The 24,131-nt window shown below is 34.7% G+C and overlaps 1 protein-coding gene across 1 annotated transcript in view; it reads right to left on the bottom strand.

Moving 5' to 3' along the window:
• The window catches only part of LOC145292219 (prolyl 4-hydroxylase subunit alpha-1-like), a 94,999-nt gene that overhangs the window by 34,253 nt on the left and 36,615 nt on the right, over positions 1–24,131 (bottom strand). The window contains exons 4-7 of the mRNA XM_080138540.1: positions 23,135–23,186; positions 15,505–15,656; positions 13,757–13,921; positions 10,699–10,745 (exon numbers count right to left, since the gene is read on the bottom strand). Of these exons, the coding sequence (XP_079994666.1) occupies positions 10,699–10,745; positions 13,757–13,921; positions 15,505–15,656; positions 23,135–23,186 (416 nt within the window). The remainder of the gene's footprint in view (positions 1–10,698; positions 10,746–13,756; positions 13,922–15,504; positions 15,657–23,134; positions 23,187–24,131) is intronic.

The following is a 24,131-nucleotide window of genomic DNA, read 5'->3' as shown; positions in this document are numbered from 1 at the left end:
AGCCACGTCTTCCCCCACTGAACCACGTGCTCGAGATCAGAGGAGAGAGAATCAGAGAGAGCTTTGTCATTTACAGCCTTTGATGCGTTGCTGTAGATGGTCGTGTCATCAGCATAGATGTCAACGAATGATTTAAATATGTGTTTAGGGAGATCATTGATGTAGATCAGGAAGAGAGTTGGGCCCAGTATGGACCCTTGAGGGACTCAAGCATTAATACCGCAGGCCTCTGATTTTTGTCTATCGACCACTACTCTTATGAGTCTATCAGAGAGAAATGATTTAATCAATCTTGAAATTTAATTTTAACTTGATACCCTTATTAATAAAAATTTTGATCATCAATATTATTATTAATATTAGTTTATCTGATATATGTATCATTATTGTATATTATTTAAATATATATTTAACCTTAATCTATACTATATTTATTAATTTCAATAAATAAATAAATTATTAAATACTAAATTCAATAAGTTCAAAATAGATTATAATATAAATAGAATAAACACTAATTATCTCCCTTTGATTATTTAATTAGAGAAATAAGATTATCTCCCCCTTTCTTTTTGTTAAATATTTGCTTAATTTTAAATTAAGCGTTTACAAACATATTCTAACCGATATAAAATTTCCCATTGGCGTTCTTTTTGAAAATTCCACATTTCATGCGTTTATAAGCTACAATCAACATCCAAATAAATGCTTTGACGATAATTACGGTTTTCAAAAGGCGAAGAATTAAAAGGTAAATAAATAAATATATATGTGTGTAATGGATATAATAGTCTAGGTAATGTAGATAACGATATCCTAAGGATGCGTCAGGATAAGGAAGACGATATAATTAAAAAAATGCGAGTAATTTACCCATATGGGTTGAATAGTAAAGTTAAAAAAAATAACCTACAAGATTCTGAAATTATAGGTAGATTATATCCAGCTTTGCCTCGCTACGGTATTAGAGATAGAACTCATGTTAATAGAAATAATAGAAAATCAGTTATTTCATGTGAGGATTTTTTTAGTAAAATTAAAGATATAATTATTAATAAAATTTATGAGTCGTTCAATTATATAAGAAAATTGCTTAATCAAACAAAAAAGAAAGTTTTGAAGGAAATAGCATCTAAAATATTATTACAACCGGATATGATATATAAGAAGGACTATTTCATTCAATGGTATGAATATATTCTAGATATAATTGACACTAAATTATATAAGCCACCAGGGAACGATATAAAAAAGAAACCTAAAAATGTTTGTGTAGTTTTGTATGAAAATAAAGGTTTTGATGATGTAAATTTACCTAAAATATTTAATAAACAAAAAAATATTCAATTACTACCAAATGAGTTCCAGAAAAAAGATCAAAAACCAATAGTTACATATAAACTAGGGACAACAATACGCAATAAGATTTTTAATTATAAGAAAACGGTAGAACATATAAATATAAAAGATAATAATATAAATATTCCAGAATGTGAATGTAATTCCTCTCCGTTCTGTAATAATGAGATAAAACATGTAATTACAGGAGATTTAAATATAGTAAATAATCCTAAATTAAGAAAACTACTTAGTAAGGGTCCAAATTATAGAGAACCTAAATGCCTAAGTTACACTAAATGCGTTAAAGAAGTTACTAAAGCACTAGAAGGTTTTATTATGTCTATGGTAAAGAAATATAAATTAGCACAGTCTACGTTTGATGCATGGAAAAATAGTATAATTGAATGCGTAAATAAAAAGGTTAAACATATAAAACAATTTAAACGCCCTAGAAAAACCAATCCTCTTTTAAAAAATTCAGAAATACGGGAGGAACTTAAAATACTTCAAGAAAAGTTCGTAATAGTTCCGATTGATAAAGCGGCAAACAATATAGCCTTTATATGTAAAAAATATTATATACAACGGTTATTGATAGAAATAGGACTTATAGGAAACGATTCGGATACTTATAAAGTAAGTAATAGTAATTTAGATAGTATTATTTTGAATAATAGTATTATTAATGAAAAAGTAGGATTAAAGTTAGAAGATAAACACAAAAATCTTCCATGTATGTATTGGATACCTAAAATGCATAAAAATCCAGTTGGGGCTAGATTTATTGTAGGTTCAAAGACGTGCATCACTAAACCTCTAAGTAAAGCTATATCTAAAATATTTAAATTAATTATAAATCAAATAAATAATTTTCACCTGAAAAGTAAATTCTATAGTAATATAAATCTATTTTGGGTAGTAAATAATTCCAAACCAGTGAAAGAAAAATTAGATAAAATAAATTCCAGAATAAAAGCAAAATCTATAGCTACTTATGATTTTAGTACGCTATATACTAAAATTCCGCACGAAAAACTTATAAAAGAATTAAATGATACTGTAGATTTGGCTTTTCAAGGTGGAAAAGGTAAATATATAGACTTTTCAAACTCTAATGCTTTCTGGTGTAAAAATAAAAATAGCAAAACTAGTATTTCTAAAGGTATTTTAAAAATGCTTGTAAGTCATCTTATTAAAGAATGCTATTTTCAAATAGGAAATAAAATATTACTCCAAACGATAGGTATCCCAATGGGATTGGATCCGGCACCATTTTGGGCAAATTTGTATTTACATAGACTCGAGTATATATATATGTCATCATTATTAAAAACAGATATATCTAAAACATATAACTTTCATGGGTGTAGGAGATTTATAGATGACCTTATATGCATAAACGATAATAATGAATTCGAAAAAAATAAACATCTTATATATCCAAACGAACTAAAATTAAATTGTGAACATAGAGGACAACAGGCTACATTTCTGGATTTAGATATAAAAATTGAGGATGGAATTTTTCTTTATAAAATATTTGATAAAAGAAACGCTTTCCCCTTTAAAATAGTACGTATGCCCCATAAGGATAGCACCTGCCCCGTTTTTGTGTTTTATGGAACCATTATGTCAGAGTTTTTGAGAATAGCTCGCGTTACTCTAAAATTAACAGATTTTATACCACCAGTTTCTAGCTTAGTAATAAGGATGATAAAACAAGGTGGAGATAAAAATAAAATATTTAAACAGTTAAACAAAGCATTTGTTCGTTATCCTGATGCTTTTGAATCGTTTAAGATAAACCAGATTATATTGATAAAGGAAATCCAAAACTATATTAGCAATGTATAAATGTATTTATAATTACATATAATAAATTTATATAGTTAAAAAAAAAAAAAAAATGTATATATGTAAAAATAAAATATTTTTAACCTTTATATATCTAATTTTAAATAAATAAGAATGTAAATATACAAACTACTAACTATAGTGGGGGTGATAAGTAGTTAAATGGATTAATCCAAATCTTATAAATACAAGAATGATAAATTAAAAAATTAAAAAATGTATCCATTTTAAATGTGGAAATTGATGAATCGCACAGGTAAGAAATTCATTTTTATACTATGAAAAGGTTAGTAATTACAATTAAGAATAGGAAATTGGGGAATAAAAAAATTTTTGTAACTTGTCTTCTTCCTAAGATTAAGGGTGGTGGTGTTTGATCAACACTGCTGGGGAGCCATGATGTAATACACTGTTTTGTTTTTAAATCCCCGAAACAGTGTTTCATGGTAAACAACTGATGATCCCTTAAAAAATATAAAAATTGGTATTATAGTAAATTTGAGAGTTGATGCAGTGATTGCAGGTGATTAAATGACTTACTGACTAGATGTTTTTTTTTTTTTTAATGAATGATAAAAAATAATTTTTTGTGTGGTTTCAAATGTTAAAAACTTCAAAGACTATATATATAATTCTTAACTTTTATTAAAAATATATTATTATAACCTTATATTTAAATCAAATTCAGATTTATAATTTTATTCTATTTTTATTTTTTATCATCAACCCATATTAATTTGTTTATCAAGTAAATATTTTCCTTTTTATTTTAATTTTTTCCAGATACATCTGCTTTACTTTAAAATGCTAGGTTTATTTATGCTGTCTTTTACATATATTTAAAAAAAAAAACACCCAATATTTTTGCTGATGAGGAGACTTTGTTTAAATAATACTACATGTCAAAATTATTGTCCGTGGCTTAATGTCTATCACAATAAAAACATTGTTTTCCGAAACGATCGTACAAATTATTGACTTTGTTGTTGTTCCTTCTTATGAAACAGATTTTTAATTTTTCATTCTAATTTGCATTTTAAATTGTCAATCACATTACTATATATATATATATATATATATATATATATATATGTGTGTGTGTGTGTGTGTGTGTGTGTGTGTGTGTGTGTAAACAAACAATCAGCGAAGCTCGCTGATTGTTTGTTTACAAACAGGTGATTTGAGCACTGTAAAAGTGGTGACGGACAGGTTATTTGTGGCCATCACTTCCGTGGTCGAATGGGAGAACTGCCGACTGTCAATATGACGGTTGGGAGTGGTGCTAGTCTAGCGGCACTGATGAGTTGTGATACAACGAAACAAGACTGTCGATGACTATGTAGGGATTTGGGCAGCAAGATGTTGGTTCACGTTGCACTTGAACTTCTGCATGTCAGTACAGTTGGGGACGCAGTGACCTAGAATGGAATTCTAAAGTCTAGCGACTCTGGGGAAGAAACTACCGGAGTAGAAGGATCTTTTACATCTAGGGATCTCTACAGTGTGGGGGTGGGATTTTGCAGCTTGTCGGGTCTGTCGAGGGTGTTCACGTCGTGGGGGCACAAGTGCTTGCAGTTCGTCAGAGCATTCACCATTAAAATACTTGTAGAACAGGCAGAGGGATGCAACGTTTCGTCGATGGGACAGAGGCTGAAGCTTAGATGCCAGTTTAAGGCCTATCAGATTGTCGACTCTCTTTTGAACCCTGTCAAGGAGCGAGAGATTAGTAGCCGATGCACTAGCCCAAATATGACAGCAATACTCCATACATCGCCGAATGGTTGCCTTATAGAGGTACAGGATACTTTTGTAGTAGTTTTCTAGAAAGGTAGAGAGAGCCCATCTTCCTTGCAGCGGCCCTGGCAATGCCCTCGATGTAATTGTTCCAACTCATGTTTCCTGTGAACGTTAGGCCAAGGAGCTTGAGAGACGTACTCTCAGATAAAGAGTCGTTGGCCATTGCTATAGGTGGTAGAGAAGGTTTCTTGTAATTATTGAATGAAACCAGTTTAGTCTTGGCGGCATTGAACGTGACCATCCATTTTTTGTCCCCATTCCACTACTGATTGGAGGTCATCCTCTAGTGTTTCTGCCATTTCTTTAGATATATGTTCATTTGTTTTCCTGTCGTGCCTGTTATAGAGTATGGTGTCATCAGCATATATATCCATCTCAGAGGAAATTTTGTCAGGGAGGTCATTAATGAATATCAGGAACAATAGAGGTCCAAGGATAGATCCCTGGGGCACTCCCGCATTTATATCATATTGTTTAGATGTACGACCGTCGAGGACAACCTGGATTTTTCTCTTATCTAATAAGGATTTAATTATGTTAAGTATTCTACCAATGATACCATATGATCTAATCTTCCTGAGGAGACCCTCATGCCATACCCTGTCAAAAGCCTTAGATATATCTAGAGCTACCGCTCTGCCCTCCCCACTTTGTCTAGTGAATGGTATATGCGTTCAGAGATTACAGTTAGGATGTCGTCTGTGGAACGGGCTTGTCTAAATCCATATTGTTGGTCAGTCAGAAGTTTAGCATCTGTAAGGTGCTGGACTAGAGCATGGTTAATTAAGGTCTTAAATATTTTGGCAAAAAGTGGGAGGAGGCTAATAGGGCGATAATTTAATGGGTCAGTTCTTTCCCAGAATTCTTGAATACTGGTACCACAGAAGCAGTTTTCCAACAGCCCAGAAAGCAAGATTCATTAAGACATTTGTTGTAGAGTTTGGAGAGAACTGAAGCTACTTCGGCTGAGCACTTTTTTAATAGCACAGCTGGGATGAGATCGGGTCCACATGGTTTTGAAGTGTCAACGTTTTTTATTATAGCATGCACCTGAGCAGGGATGATTTTCAGATCGTCTAGTGTGGCGTCTGTCCACGTAGGAAATTGATGTAGGGGGTGGTTGGAAGGGTCAAGTGTGGAATTTGAGGCAAACCGACTGGCAAGCATGTTAGCCTTTTCGGTTGCTGAGCAAACACCCTCGTGATTGTTGATTAGTGGGGGAATTGTTGATTGCCCATTATTTACTACACTATTGTAGATTTTCCAGAAGTCACGAGTTCCTAGTTTTTGTGCTTCGATGCGTTTTTCAGTGGTTTCCGTAAATTCCCTCTTAGCTGTCGCTATTTCTTTCTTAACGTTACTTCTAGCTTCTATGTACTTCTGTCTGTTTGAACTGGACTTATGTCGGTTAAACCTGCGGAATGCATGCTGCCTTTGAGCAATGGCAGTTGCGCAAGTCGAAGTAAACCATTGGGGAGAGTGGGGCTTGCTATAGAATTTCCGCATGGGAACATGCGCTTCGATTGCAGTTTTGAACCATTCAGTGGCCTCGTTTGCATACTGTTCAGCAGGAAGAGAAAAAATATTTCCCCATGGGGCGTCTCTGATAAGATCTCTGATGGCTTCCCAGTCAGCCTTTTTATAATATCTCGTTGTTTTGAGCACTGGCTCTTCAGTTATGGGTCTAGAGTTTAGGGCGATTTCAACCATTATCCCTGCATGATCAGCGTTCCCAAGTGGGCTGTCGGCTTTCGTTATACAATCATCAGGAACTGTGGTCAAAAACAGATCTAAAAGTGATGCGTGTTGTTCTTCCTGATCAGGGAAACGGGTTGGAAAAGTAACAATTTGTGATAGGGAGTGAGATATAGAGAAGCTATGAGTTGCGCTGCCCGCTGCATCTGTGTAAGTAGAGAATCCAAGCCAGTTTTTGTGATGGACATCAAAGGAGAGTGCTGTGTCTATGCTGTCAGATACTTTGTTTATTATGGTGCAGTCTTGGGTCGAGGGAGAGCGGTAGAGAAAGTAAAAGTAGCTAATGTTGTGTTGCATAATTAGTCTAAAGCACATAAAGGCTTGATCATCCGTTTCTAGGTTTGTTTCTCTAGTCAAGGGAAGGATATTACGAATGTAAACTCCAAGTCCGTGCATATGTCTGTCAGAGTCCTTACGGCAGAGTGGGAGATATCCAGGCATGTTAAAGTAGTTAGAGGGGATGGAGGAGTGTAGGTTAGTCTCACTTAGTGCTAAGATATCCGGGGTATTTGTTAGGAGAAATGCTTCAACATCAGCTAAATTAGTTCTAAGCCCACGGATATTTGTGAATGCAAGCCTCAAGGGAGGAAGCAAGTTGGATTTGTTTGACCCTAAGCCTGGTTTAAGCTTATTTTTAGATTGTACTGTCATCATATTTTTTAACGAGTTTCAGTTAGGTTAGGGGGAGCCAAACAGGAGGTTATGCAGAGTATCACACATGCATCACAAGTAGACCATCAGCTGACCCTCCATCAACTAGGAGTGTGGCCTCAGGAAAGCCCACCGAGGATGAGTGCAGGGTCCCTTTCCATGCGCGACATGGCACTGCAAACATCCCGATATTATACAACTGTTGATGGAGCAGCTGCTCTAAGCGCTACCAAAGAGTAAGGGCTTCTGTACTACCAGTCGGAAACAGCAGCCAGTAACTGTCAATCCGGTACCCTCAACCCATCAGAGGAAGGTCAATCCAATCTAATTGCTCAGGCATATATGGTACTCAAGCACTCTCAAGTGCCCAGCTTTAGGGGTGGGGTGTGTTGGGTGTGGGGAGACGGCGTTCATTGCCCTAGACAAGAAACAAGATCTACCAATGGGTGTTTCTGTCGAATCACTGTGATAGTATCTCTGCACCTGACTAATAGGCAAAGAAGGAGTATGGAAGCCGGGCGATAGACAGAACCTATCTACTCCTTAAGCAATTTAGGTTTGCAAACCGGTAATTTGTTTGAGTCACCAGCTCTAGGAAGGTTGTCATCCAAGACTGAAGAGGCCTCCCTCCCCTTTGGTTTAGTTTCAGAGTTTTTCTTCTCCTAGATGGATGATCTGGAAAGATCTACTGGGTCCGTCAGCACTGAGAGGGTTTGCTCCGCGCCTGGGTTCTAATCCAGGTATTTCTGCGACACTGCGTGGTTAGTTAATGTTACTGGGTTAGTTTGTAGAGGTTATATATCTGCTGAATAGTTAGTTTGTAGAGGTTATATATCTGCTAAATAGTTTGTAGAGGTTATATATCTGCTGAATAGTTAGTTTGTAGAGGTTATATATCTGCTAAATAGTTACACTCCTCAAACGGAATTAGAGACATTGTTATTTCATCGTTACTGGATAAAGGGGTTGAGTAGAGCTCATGCAGTGTAAGCAACTATGATTGTAAGAAGGCTTGTTAGAAGGAGATAATGTGGTTTGAGGCTTTCCCTTTATATATATATATTTTTATTTATTTATTCATATTAGCTTGGGTCTAGGATTTTTAGGTTGAATTTGAATTGGTCCTTGTATTGCATTAGTGAGCGGCCGATAGGTCTTTTTCCTGTGGCTAGCTTCGAATACAAGGTTTGTCGAGGGAGCCTGTTTTCATCCATTCTGAAGATGTGCCCCAACCAACGGAGTCTGTGCCTCATGGTGGTGGCCTCAATACTACAGCTGTATGCTCTATCAAGAACGCTTGTGTTGGTTATATAGTCATACCATTTGATGTTCAGTATAGCTCGAAGTTTTTGTTGGTGGAATTTTTCGAGTTTAATGAGATCACTTTGGTACAAAGTTCAGATCTCACACCCATACAAAAGCGTAGGTATAACAATCACGTGGTATACCATGAGTTTATTTTTTATTGATAGATGTTTATTTTTGAAGACGCGCTTCGTCAGTTTACCGAAAGCTCCATAGGCGAGGCCAATTCGGCTTTCTATTTCATTCTCATTTGAGTACTTTTCCGATATTATGATACCGAGATATGGAAAGTGATCTACTTGCTCAAGAGGAGTGTTATTTATGTCAATACTTATGTCCTCTAATATGGTATTGGGTACTGTTTGTACTAACACTTTTGTCTTACCAATATTCACAGAGATTCCGAAGCGGTAGTAGGCTGCCGTGAAGTAGTTTATGGATCTCTGGATGTCTTCCTTGGAACAGCGAAGGACAATGTTGTCATTTGCATATTGAAGCTCTGTGATGTGTTGGAATTTCACAAGGCTTTGAGATTTTAGTCTAGCAGGCTTGAAAAGTCCCCCATCATAACGGTACCTAATGTCAACCCCCCCCCCTGGTTATTTGGGGGAAGTTCGTGCAGCATTGCAGCAAGATATAAGGAAAAAAGGGTAGGTGCAAGGACACAACTTTGTTTTAGTCCACAGGTAACTGGAAACTTTTTTGTTTCCTGGCCTTGGTGCGATACATATCCTGACATGCCGTCATGCAGTGTCTGGATGTGTTCTACAACGTGGAGTGGGCAACCAAATTGCTTGAGAACTTTCCACATTGCATTCCTTGGAATGCTATCGAATGCTTTTTGTAGGTCATAAAATACAAGAAAGAGAGGTTTCTGCTGTTCATTGCTTTTCTCCTGCAGCTGTCTAGTACAGAAAATCATCTCTATTGTCCCCCGAGAGGCATGGAAGCCGCACTGAGATTCTGGAAGGACTGGTTCCGTGACTTGTAGCAAGCGATTCAGTAGTATGCGGGCGAAGATTTTTCCCATTATGGACAAAAGGGCAATCCCACGGTAATTGCTACATGATTTTCGGCCACCCTTTTTGAAGATGGTTACTATTACTGCGTCTTTCAGATCCTTTGGTACTTGATGTTCTTCCCACATCTTAAGAATGAGAGTGAATAGTCTTGTTTTCAGATGTTGTCCACCATGGTGGATAAGTTCGAAGGGGATATTATCAGGCCCTGAGGCTTTATTTACTTTCATTTGCTCCATCGCTATTAGAAATTCTGTAAATGATGGTGGTGCATTCATCCATAATTGTGCTGGGTACTGTGAGACCATTTTGAGAAAGTCCTCATCTGCAGAAGATTCTTTATTGAGTAGAGTGGCAAAATGCTCCTTCCAACGATCCAGAATTGATTGTGGATCGTTGATGATGGTGGCATTGTCTGCTGCAAGGAATGTTCCGGTTGAGGATCTGATGGGGCCAAAAATTTGTTTTACACCGGCATGGAAATTTCTAAGGGCGTGGGCTTCTGAATTTCAGCTGCCACCATTTGTTTTCTAGTTTCCGACAGTTTTTGCGGTTTCTGTAGATATTGGTCTTATGCCGGCTTCGAGAGTCTTGTTCATGAGCATGGCGAGTGTTTATCTTTTCTTGAATAAGTTGATTAATTTCAGTAGAGTTTTCATCAAACAAGTCTTGATTTTTCTTTTTCTTTAAACCGACTGTGACTTTGGCTGATTCATTAATTATCTTACTGATTGACAAGCATTCTTCTTCCAGGTTGCAAGAATTGGTTGAGTTTATAAAAAGTTGTTATTCGATGGTGTCTTGGTATTTTGTTTTTACCTCTGTTATGTGAAGTTTTGAGAGGTTTTTTTCCGAGGTTGCTAATGCTCTTTATTTTCGCCATTAATATTATTTTTCATTGAAATCGATTTTCCCCTGAGATGAAAGCCGGAAGAGAAATGTATATATATCAGTTTTAGAATAAAGTTTTACTTACCCTTGTATGTGATATTTGTAGCTTCCTTTGTCTGACATAGATAACATCTGCGAATAGAAATAGAATTTTGAAGTCATTCTCGTTTTTCTTGATGCGGAGCATCATTCGCTCATTCATTTAGAATGACAGAAAAGTCTTGTTTGCATTCGTTTCCCTGATATCTTTCTAATTAAAAAGATATTGGGTCTTAACGGAGGAGGTCACGTGAAGGTTGCCAACATACCTAAATGGAAGTATTTTTGTGAGACAAACTGGATTCGAACTTGGCACACCAAGACTGCCAGTCAGTGTCGTTCACCACTTAGTCACCGTCACACCATTGCTGTTGTTAAGCGTTGACTCATTAGTATTATCAATATGTGTGTGTGTGTGTGTGTGTGTGTGTGTGTGTGTGTGTGTGTGTGTGTGTGTGTGTGTGTGTGTGTGTGTGAAAATTAAATTTCATGAGAATTCGAACATCAAGTTTTTTTCGATGTTCGCATTTGATTATTTTTATTTTGTTTAATTTAAATTTAATTACTGAAAAGGTCGGTCCTAAAAATAGGTGTGACGTATACTAATGACGTCATTTAGAAGGGGAGATGGTCTTTTAGAGATATGTGTAAATTATAGTTCAGAGCTTGAACTAGAGAATTGAGAAGCCAACCGATCGTGATAGTTCAAAGCACCCGGGAGAACGAGGAGTTCAACGCTTATCAAATGCAAAATCATAGAATCAGAGTAGAACCCGAGGCTCTGTCGTTCTTAGGGTGATTCTCTTTGTAACTTCCCGTCAAACAAGACGAAAGATGGATAAGATATTAAAGTTCTGACTTTTTTAGATGATTGTGTGTATTACTTGTTTTGATCGGACTATTGTTTTCATCCTAAGTGTTATTTGTGCAACGTTTCGGTCGGTTTAGCTTCCGACCTTCGTCAGGCATACTAATCGCCATTTTGGAAAAGAAAGGGAAAAAGTTACTCGCTACGTAGATGGTTTCGTATTCTTGAGGTTGATTTTTTTGTTTTGTTTTGTTTTTGCTTTTTGTTTTTTTCGCCGTCGTTTCGTATGTGTGAAAAAAATTGGTTGACAAAGGGAGGTAACTTTTAAAAAGTTTAACGGAATTATCTCACTTTTACCGTGAAATTTTAAGGAGTGAGTTGTACAATTTTTTTCTTTATTATTAGAAGTTTCCATATGCTACTAATTTCTATGCTCGGTCTACTTAGTAATTTTTTTTTTTTTTTTTTTTTTTTTTAGCATATGTGTTGCTTCTTTAAGTCGTCTTACTCTCCATCTTGCATCCCTTGCCAAGATGGCGACCAGCATCACTGACAAAGGTCGGAGATTTTACTGACGGAAACTTTGCGCAAATAATAATCAAGATGATAGCAATAGTCCGATCAAAGCAAGCAGCAGATATGTTCCCGATTGGCCAGATTTTGAAAGCGCAAATAAAAGTCATTCGTCTTTTGTGTTGCAAAGTATTAATGTATATTATTGTCTCGTCATGAACTGCATTTAAAAGTACATACACATGCAATCAACTCTAGATTAGACGACCAGAACGCTAGACGGTCAAAGACATGCGTACATACACACACGTAAACAATCGCAAACAATCATAGACTAGACGATAAGTGAAACGCATGCATATATACACGATTTACAACCTCACTACATTACACTACGCCGTTAGGCGGAGATGAAGTCAGCTGGTATGAATTTCGAGAGCGTTTCATTAAGTGCCTGTAAAGCAAATAGAAATAGTGCTTATCTCTGTCTAGGTTCCCAAGCACATACAGCACCTGGTATTACCAAATGATCACCTATTTTAGTACTGACCAGGCTCAACGTCGCATAGCTCCGGTGATCTAACAGGAACCGGTGTGTCAATGTTATTATGCCGGATATGGATGACGTATCATACTTGTTAATGTTACTATGGGTAAAATTACTTAGACAACGTGTTCCATCCCCCCATGCAACATTGGAGCGATTAAATACGCGCAGGAGCTTAAGATGTGAGACCTATTTAAAATGAGCCATTTTTACGAGTATCTAAGATGGAGAGGCTAATGATTGTTGCTAAATGTGACCGAAATAATCTATTAATAGGCAAATATTGGAATTCTAGAAATATAGGAAACTGACAAGTTCGAGAAAATTTGTAGCTCGGACGAATGGGTTAACATTTTATAAAGCAGCCTTATTAGCATTTAATGATTTTTACAGATGATTTGTGGTTTTGAAGATTTTTGAAACAAAAAAGGGGTAATATTAAACGTTGAGGTTATATGTGATGTCCTGTGATGACATAAAATTTTATGTTCCAGTTTTGGAACAGAATTCTTTTTTTTTTCTTCAAAAAAGAAAAGGGACTGAAGATGTTTATTGTTTGTGGAAATTTCATATTTACTTGTGATGTTATTTTATACGTTTGCATTTCTGTTGGATGATGGAAACGCTGATTTACTTAGATAAGAAAAAATAGTATTGAAGATTAAATTTAATTTTGCTAAACGTGTAGGTCAGCATAATGAATCAGAATTTTAGAGGGAGGTAGACAATATTGAATTTACGTAGGCCGTTAGATATTTTATCATTTTCGAGTAGTTAATCGTGAAATTTCTTTTTCATTTTTTGTTTTCTTTTGATCACGAGTAGGATCAACGTGGGGCACGATATAAGGAACTTCACGCGTGGAAATCGGGTTTTCCGTAGAGCTATGAGCCCAAGGGCTAGTGGCAGTTTCCGACTTGAGAGATAGCGCGAAGATGTGGATGGTGTCGCCCCGTGTGAGTCCAAGGGCTGATTGTAGTTCAAGACCAGCATTGAGGACAACCGCGGTCCTTATTTCGGCTAAAAAAGGCTGCATTATATCAAATATTCCTCCAGTAATAACGTGCGAAACAAATGCAGCATCTTGTATTACCAAATGGTCACTCATTTTAGCACTGACCAGCGTCAACATCGATTATCTAACGGGAACCAGTATGTCAACGTGACTCTGCCGCATATTTATTTTGCCTATACCTATCTACAAACATAGATCTGCAATTGTTAAAGCAATCTCACCTGATCGAATCCTACGTTGTTAATTTCTTCCGTTGTATTGGTATCGACCATGTCGTGGAAGAGAACAAGTCTCGGCTTCCAGCTCAAAATCTCTGCTTTTCCAAAAAGTATCTTTTTGATTGTTGGATGCAAATAACAATAGAGATGAGTTTTCTTCTCTGGAGACTGCAAGGGAAAATAAGCAAAGATAAAGTTTAAACGATAAAAGAGACAGCCATTCGTCGAGGCATCTCACCCACCCTTCTAAACATTCTGATTATTATCAATTAAGCACAAGACTTAGAGGTTAGAGAAAGATTATCTACTATTATTTTCAAGATCTTTTTTCAGTCTCGAGACACAATGGATACCCCCTACAAAAGTACCTGTGCGTAAAGTCTATAGTGAAGCAAAGGTAACGTAATCGCCAAACAAATCTCTTCCAAATCGGCTTGAGTCGAATGGAAGAGTAAACTTCAAGACAACTCAAAGCAACGCCGAGATAAGCAGAGATAACTGGTGTTATTTCAGGGGGTTCTTTCTCTTGGATTAGTTTCCTAACTAAAGTTTGAAAGTCAAATTTACTCAACTATTTAACTCATAGCTGGAGAGAGTATATATGGGTTCATACCTTTCCATAGAGAATTAGTGAAAGTGATGCAGTAATCTTAACAATAGTCGAAGCGGGTGCGCAACCTAGACCTGTAGCCACTATTCACGACGGCCATTATTATATAAAATTAAATAAAGTGTCTCCTCAAAATTGACATCGTTTGAGATGTGAATATCTAAGTGCATGTTGTAAGTAAAAAAGTAATCGATTTCTTGTTTCCATATTGAATAATCATAAAATCATTTCCACCAATAACTATTAATACGCCGTTGTCTTAATGACTTCTTTACACATATTAACTCTTATCCTCGAGACTCCCATGTGAAAAAAACTCATCATCAACAACTGAACACGAATTTCATATATTTTATAAGCGATGTATTACTGCTTTACGATTGCTCATTTTTTAGCAAGGTTTATTGTAATGTGGTTCACATCAAATTTGCAGTCCAACTCCTGCCAAACATACTGTAACATGCCTTTGGTCATATTCTCTGCTTGGTTTCATGTATACTTGTAGAAAAACGGCACTTAAACCAATGCTTGCATATAGCCGCAAAATGTCAAGTCAATTGCAAAGTCTTATGTAATTTCTTATAATATTTCCATCACTTAATTTAGAAGGTTCCTTGTATATATATATATATATATATATATATATATATATATATATATATATATATATATATATATGAGTTTAGAACATTCATTGATTCTCATTTAATTCTAGAAAATGTCGGGCCTCCCTATTAATTATATATATATATATATATATATATATATATATATATAATTAATAGGGAGACCCGACATTCATTGATTCTCATTTAATTGAGAATCAATGAATGTTCTAAACTCCTAAAACATTGTCATCGAAATTGTAAATATAGTAAAGGGTGGGTTATAAACATTACAGAGATGGTTTTAAACAATTAAATTAGGTAAAAATAATGGTTTTGTCCTACTTCGCGGATTTTCGAATATCACGGGTGGTCTTGGTTCCTATCTACCGTGATAGTCGAGTGAATGATGTATATAAACTGGTGAATCTAGTTATCACATTTCAGAAGAACGAGTTTCGAGGTTTACTCCAAACATCTATACAAAATAGTGATTTACAATTTATAGAGAGAGGAGATAATGCAATTAAATTTACCTGTGTGATTTCTTTTCTGCAAAGTTTTTGGTAAATTTGTTCTTGTTCTTCAGTCGGTTCTGTCCACTTAATTTCTAATGGTGGCTCCACATTTGATTGACTTTTCTGTTTGAAAAATTCCCGGTTCTTCTGCGCGCGTTTATTTGAAGGATCTGAAACATGTGGAAAAAATTAAATCAGATTTTTGCATTTTTTTCTTTCCAAATTTTTTTTTTTCGCATGTTAGATTAGTTATTATTAAAGTTTATTTTGTTTTAATGTACATCTAGGGTATTTGGTCGTGTAAATTTCTGCATTGTTGATATCGGTACATATTTCAGAAGCGACCAAATTTATATCCTGGATATCTCTATCATTGTCGATGCTATAGTTTTTATGTATTTCTTTTAACATTAAATTTTTATTAGTTTTATAAGATTATTATTTTCTTAAAACGTTTGTTGATATTTTTTAAAGTATTATACATGTATTTATTTTTCTTTTAAATCTTCATGTTTTACCATATTGAGTAAATCTAATTCAAAGTTCTTCATGGTGGGTATGGGAGGTGGACATTTTTGCTGATTTTATTTTGTACAATACGGAAAAGAGATGTTCTGTGCAGAGTAATACAAATGTAAATATTCAAGAGGTTTCCGTTCTTGATTTTCAAAATTATTTTTTGATGGTGCCGTTTCCTTTTAATTGTGCTTGAGCAAGAATTTCCACCGAATACTTTTTAGTGAATAATTGGACTACCTGTATCATTAACACGATATAGGTTTTGTGGTCAGAGATAACAATATTCTTAGGTGAAAAACAAGTTCCTCCCTGTTGTGACTATATATATATATATATATATATATATATATATATATATATATATATATATATATATATATATATATATTATATATATATATTGTGTACAAAAAGTTGTTAGATGAGACAAGTCATTGGGACCATCGGTTTCAAGTCCGATAATTTGGACCGTTTAAGATATCCTTATCAAGCTCTCTTCACCCAATATTCGTCTGCTATATATATATATAAATACGCTGTTATATTTCGGATTTTCCTTTTAATTGAGCACTCTACTGGATTTCTTTTTCCAAAAAAATAATCATATATATGTGTGTGTGTGTGTGTGTGTGTGTGTGTGTGTGTGTGTGTGTGTGTGTTTCTTCAATCATATTTCGCCTTCTATTCATACCAATCTAATTAATTATTTAAAGGAATAAACGGTAAGATGGTCAACATTTTGAAATTTGGAATGTAGACTTTTGTTATTTATTTGTTATATATATATATATATATATATATATATATATATATATATATATATATATATTGTCCTGTAAGTTCCTGCCTATTGGCTGATTAGGAGGGGTGCGGTGAAAACTAGGAAACTGATTGGCTAACTAAAAATTCAATAGAATGTACGTATATAAAAACGCGAGATAATCAAAACTCTCTGCATACGCCTGACGAATTCTCACCAGAATGAAACGCGGAATATTCTGTGTAGCTTAATTGCCATATATATTTTTATAAATCACTATATATATAATGTGTATATATATATGCATGTATAAATGTATGTATATATAAATATGCATGCATATATATATGTATATAAATACATATATTTATAGATAGATAGATATATAGATAGATAGATAGATGGAAGGTCAAATTGATAGATAGATAGATAAATAAAGTAAAATATATTAAAAATAAAAAGAATAATGCATAAATATCAAATAATAATAAAAATGAATTTATAAATTCAGACAAACTAATTCTCTGATCAATATATAGTGAATCATTACAATATTCTTCATTAAATGGAAATTGATACGAATAAATTTATAGCTAAAATTTACTGATATCGAAAAAGGACTAATTTTATCAATGAAAAGTTATATGATTGAAGTTTGATGGTTTGGGAAACCAGGTTCCAATAATACGAATTTTGAAGTTTATAAAGTAGTTCCTCGCCCACTAAAAACAGAACGTTAAATAATGCAAGAGAGATAACTCATATATTTTATAATTGAAGTTTTCTGCTAAATGGTATTGTTTTTGGATTAATAACATTTCTTGGAAAATAAGATTTAAAAATTCATATCGGCTTGTACTATTAAATAACAATAAATATTTAAAATATTTAGAAGAGGAAAACTTAGATAAGAAATCTCTTTACGAAGGTTTGCAAAAAGTGTCTACTTACATTGTCTTTATTGAAAGTCAATTTGTCTTGCATGCGAGTTTAGTTTTGTAAATTATACTTTAAAGCTTCCAATAGGCTTAGAAAACTTAATTAAATCTTAAGTTGTTTTTATTTGGTTTATTAAACAAAATTAGAAATGATATCTTATAAGGTATTGTTTGACTTCTCAGTTTTAACTTAAACACGAAATTTAGGAAATATAGATATACAATTTTCAATAAAAAGGATAGCGGCCAAAGACTGGTTCCACGTGTGTGAGTTGAATTCAATAGCCATTCTTGGAGGTAGGTGTCTATAACCACTGCATAAACATATAATTGTTTTTAGTTCTTATGTTTCTACGAACTTTAACTATCTCCATTTCCTTTTATTGACATTTCAACGAAACACGTGTAAGACGTACTGCATAAAATATAAATATCATGATGATAATACATTATCTAGTTTGGAAATGTTCACTAACTATATATATATATATATATATATATATATATATATATATATATATATATATATATATATATATATATATATATATATATTAAGTAATGTGATTGATAATTTAAAATTTAAAAATCAAATTATAATTAAATTAAAAATCCATTTCATAAGAAGGAACAACAACAAAATTAATTATCTGTACGATCGTTTCGGAAAACAATGCTTTTTATTGTGGTATACATCAAGTTACGTACAATAATTACATATAGTTTTTTTTTAATAAGCAAGGTCTCCTCGTCAGCAAATTTTGAAGGGTTTTTATTGAATTTATTTATGGTGTCTTTTAGATTCAATAAAAACCCTTCAAAATTTGCTGACGAGGAGACTTTGCTTATTAAAAAACTATATGTAATTATTGTACGTAACTTGATGTATACCACAATAAAAAGCATTGTTTTCCGAAACGATCGTACAGATAATTGATTTTGTTGTTGTTCCTTCTTATGAAACGGATTTTTAAGTTAATAATAATTTGATTTTAAAATTTTAAATTATCAATCACATTACTTAATATTGAATTAGCTCTAGGACATTTCTCTTTCCTGTATTTTAATTAAACTAGTAATTTCACTGTTACATTAAAATACACTCAGCTCTTTAGACTATTGTTCTAATCTCCTTTAAATTATATATATATATATATATATATATATATATATATATACTGTTATATATATATGTGTGTGTGTGTGTGTGTCTGTGTGTGTGTTTTATTTTTTATTACCGTTATATCTTTTATAAAAAAATCATTGAAAATTTTATATCTATATCATTAATTGCTAGATGAAAGATAATGTTTTTAAATTGCAACAGAATGTACATTACATAAAATAAATCCAAAATAATTTTTTGATTCAATTTAAATTAAATTTTTATACCTTACTTTGTAAAATTTATAAAAATGCACTTTGAAGATAAATAAATTTCAAATTGAATCTTGTATCTTTATTTTTAAAGCCTATAGTAAAAACATTTTGTTTAACAATTTTCATGCCTTGGATGAAATGCTTTTCTGACTTGTATCTTATCGTTTTATGATTATATTTTAAAACTCTCCTCTCTATTTCAGTTTGTATTTCTCCTCACACCACAACTCATTTTTGCAACCCCCTCTTTGTATTATTACAGGTCTGAATATTCTCTTTGTTTCAGTTTGTATTTCTCCTCACACCACAACTCATTTTTTTGCAACCCCCTCTTTGTAATACAGGTCTGAATAATGAGAAAATCTGAATTTTTTTAACAAAAACTTTAAAATAACTTTTTTAGATTAATTTTTTTTAAACTTCAGAATAGAAAATCTTTAAAATTTAATAAGGAATATATTTCATATAGGTTTCATTAACAAATATTCAGTAATATAACGAGAAAAATAGAGATGAAAATTTCAAAAGGAATGTATAACTGGGTTTTTTGGGGGTTTTTTTTTACAAGGTGGTCACTCAGGGATAAGGGTTATTGTAAGTACATTACGTTAGTGTAGATATTAAAAGTGTCTACTTAAGTGGGCGGTTCATCAGGAATTTGTTTACGTTGGACTTGAAGACATCCAAGTTGTAGTCAGGAGGGAAGCAGGCAGACGGAACAGAGTTCCACAGGCGTGCAGTTCTAAGAAAGAAGCTTTGTTCATGGAATCTACGTTTTGATTTAGGCATAGATAAAGAGTGGAGAAAGTTTTTTTACAGTGGATTCAGATAGACACGTGTTTTTTTTTTTGTAAAAGAATGGCGAGGGGGAACCAGAGATTGGAGTTCAGACGAGCACCTGCCATGGAAATAACGATAAAACTCAGATAGGCTTGCAACGTATCTTCTGTGGGAGACAGGTTGCAGGGAAGAGAAAAAGGGCATACCCCACTAAGCCACGAAGTCTATTTTGTACTCTGTCAAGGCAGGATAGGCTGTTTTTGGCAGCTCCTGCCCAGATATGGCAGCAGTACTCCATCTTTGGACGTACTTGGCTTTTATATAGATAGAGAATTGCATCAGTAGTGAGATATCTTCTGGAGCGGTAGAAGGATCCCACCATCTTTCCAGCGACCTTGGCAACAGACTTGATGTACGTGTTCCATTTTAGATCAGGATTGAAGGTCAAGCCCAAAAGCTTGTCAAAACATGGGGCTTCTCCTAGACGAGAGCCATCTATTTAAATTGATACCAGATGGGGATCAGAGCGTTGATGATGTAAAGATAGGAGTTTGGTTTTAGATGCATTAAAGGTAAGCAGCCACGTCTTCCCCCATTGAACCACTCGTTCGAAATCAGAGGAGAGAGAATCAGAGCGCTTTGACATTTCCAGCTTTTGATGTGTTGCTGTAGATGGTCGTGTCATCAGCATAGATGTCAACGAATGATTTAATTATGTGTTTAGGGAGATCATTGATTTTGATCAGGAAGAGAGTTGGGTCCAGGATAGACCCTTGAGGGACTCCAGCATTAATACTGCAGGCCTCTGATTTTTGTCCATCAACCACTACTCTTATGAGCCTATCAGAGAGAAATGATTTACTGATAGAGAGAATATTTCCAGTTATACCGTAGCTGGAGATATTGTGAAGTAGGCCTTTATGCCATACCTTGTCGAAGGCCTTTGATATGTCAAGAGCAATTGACCTGGAAAGGAAGCCTTTGTCAAGAGATTCACTAATCCTATGAGATATAACCGTTAGCACATCTGCAGTAGATCTTGCAGAACGGAAACCATATTGCATGTCACTAAGAAGGTTATTTCTGCTGAGGTGGTTGACCATTTCTCTATTTAATATGGATTCCAGCAACTTACTCATGACACACAGGAGACTTATTGGTCTGTACTGAAGGGAGATGACTTATCACCTGAGTTCGTAAATACAGGGCATACCGACGAGGTTTTCCAAGGTGTTGGAAAGCACTTCTCCTTAAGGCAACGTTTAAACAGTTTCGTAAGTATGGGAGCAAGTTCTGGTTGAAGCTTTTTTAACACTATAATTGGGATGCCGTCAGGGCCAGTTGCTTTACTGGAATCAAGGTTCTTGATTAGCTTGGCGACCTCATGCACGAATATTTGTATGTTACCTAGCGTGTTCTGTGTTATAGGAGGAAATATGGGGAGTTGATAGTCTTCGTCGCATAGGGTAGAATTAGCTGCAAAGTTCTTTGCAAATAGTTTGGCCTTGTCTGACGCTGACGAAATGACCTCTGGTCCATTGATAATGGTTGGGATAGAATGCACACTTCTGTTAAGGATCCTATTTGTTATTTGCCAAAACTGGTGGGAACCAAGCCGTTGATCAGCTACTTTCGATTTAACAGACTGGGCATATAGCTCTCTTGCATTTTTTATTACTCTTTTACAGTGGTTGCTGGCGGTTCTGAAAACAGCTTTAGTCTCAGTGCATCTATTACGTTGGTAGCTATGGAAAATGTGATTTCTGTGCGCGATGGTAGCGGCACATTCTGAGGAGAACCATGGCTGGCTGTTAGGTTTTTGTTGGAATTTTTTAGATGGTATGAATCGGTCTGTGCCTACAATTAACCATTCGCTCAGGTCTGATACTATAGAGGACACATCATTTTTAAACATGGAATGCAGAGGTAGATCAGATATAAATGTACGGAAGCTATCCCATTCAGCCATGGCAGTCAGCCATAGAGTATCGGTATACAGTACGGTGGAGGGGTACGTCTGGGGACTTATTGCATTTCATTTTTATCTTAACTGATACGACGGAGTGGTCGGAGGATCCTAGAGGAGAAAGAACGTAACATGAACATAGCTCAGTGGAAGTTGAGAGAAAAAGGTCTAGGAGGCTTGCATACTGACGTGTAGTATCGGGGCATACAGGTGGGGTTGCGAACAATCTGAGTGAGATCATAAGCAATCGCAAAATCATGACAGAACCTCCCCTCATCGTCTGTCTTATTTGAGTGGGTCAGCCATTCCACGTTATGGACGTTGAAGTCACGACAGATGTGGATGTTAGCCGTGGGGTGTACAGACTGGATGTGGTCTATTTTCTCAGATATACTCTTAAAGATAGTAACTCCGCTGTTGTGGGGCCGATAGAGGGCAAATATAAATGCAGTGGTGTAAGCAAGTGCAACCCGGAAGCACATATAAGGTAAATTAGGATCTTCTCTAGAAATATCCCTGCCACATGGGGAGCCATCTTTAATGTAGACACATATTCCATGCCCATGGCGATCTTGTGGGTCAGATTTAGATGTTAAGTTAGAGTATCCGTTAATTATGAACTCATCTAGGGAAGTGGTCGGCCCTATTGCAGTTTCGCTTAGAAAGAATATGTCAGGTTTCGTCTCCTGTAATTGGGTTTCAACCTCTGGAAGGTTGGAACGTAGGCCCCTGATGTTGGAGAAGGAGACATGGTAGTAGGGGTCTACGTTGGAAGATGGGGTTCTAGGTTTAATCGATTTTTTTTTCTGGTTACGGTCAATAGTAGTTCTCACCAGCGAAAGTCTTTGCTATTGTTATTCTATTATTATATTTATTCAAAACATTTTGTGTCCTGCTCTTTCGCGCGAGGGCTAATATATATATATATATATATATATATATATATATATATATATATATATATATATATATATATATATTACGATGAGCCTAAACAATTCTTTGTTCTAATGAATAATAAAGATTTTTTGGTGAATGCATAACGAGTTTTGTTCCCTGTACACAAAGCGGTAAACAAAATAAATGTGTGTATGTGTGTGTGTGTGTGCGTGTGCGTGTGCGTGCGTGCGTGCGTGCGTGCGTGTGTGTGTGTGTGTGTGTGTGTGTGTGTGTGTGTGTGTGTGTGTGTGTGTGTGTGTGTGTGTGTGTGCGATGATAATTTTTTTGTACAGAACATCTTGGTAAAATAAATACATTTATTCAACGAGTGAATCTTGAAATTCATTTGTTAATGTTGCTTCTTACCAGCTTTAAGTAGTTCGTCCAAAACCATCATCGCTTCTTTATAATGCCGCATCTGAAATGAATAAAAGACAAAATCTTCACGAGAATGAGAAGAAAAAAAATCGATATTCTTAAAGATGCGTCCAATCAATTTGTGTGTTTATCGATGAAACTGCAAATTGAAACGTGACCGACTGATGACTAGAGAGAGATTACATAATAAACAAGAAGAAAGGTATTTTGCTTTGCTATTTTTGTTTTTTGAAGCCAGGACATTCGCAAAGGTTTTATATAAACGCTTCACTCCAAAACATGGTCTCCATAAATTATTTAATTAAATCCCATCAGCGGCAGCTTTTTCCGCGTTCACACATAAAATCTAAGTTGATCACAGTCATGCACCTGTTTTACAAACAACTACTGAAAGGCCCCATGGAAATCCTCTTGTGTAAGTGTTTCAATGGCCCCCATCATAACTTCTTTCATTTCCTTAATTGTCTCATAACGACAGCCGATATTATTGTCCTTGAGCTTAGGAAATAACCAAAAGTCACAAGCAACAAGTTCTTAACTACAGGGAGGGTGAAAAACTATCTTGATGCCAATCTTGGTCGTGACAATGTCCTTATTCTGATCTTCTCTTGAGACAAACTTTTCGCATTTTTCCCAAGTTTAAAATAGTTGTGATAATCAGGCTTTAGTATTTTTTGTATTTCAATTCCTGCTGTAGCTGTTAATTTGAATATGTATATATATATATATATATATATATATATATATATATATATATATATATATATATATATAATCAAACAATATATGTATACTAAGTACTATTACGACACATCTAAAATGACATTAGGTTTAAAGTTAAATTCCCAAGTCTTTAAAAAAAACGTACATAAAGAAAATCAAAGATTACAGAGTGCAAAATGTGATAATAACATCCAGATAAGGATAGTAGTCCGAAAAATACAATTAACCCTAACTGATTATCTTGATGTATAGTTTTAGATTG

Source organism: Euprymna scolopes, chromosome 13 (assembly GCF_053919585.1).
Source record: "Euprymna scolopes isolate OS-2025 chromosome 13, ASM5391958v1, whole genome shotgun sequence".
NCBI lineage: Eukaryota > Metazoa > Mollusca > Cephalopoda > Sepiida > Sepiolidae > Euprymna > Euprymna scolopes.
The sequence above is the reverse complement of the archived record's forward strand: the minus strand, read 5'-3'. Positions and strand labels throughout refer to the sequence as shown.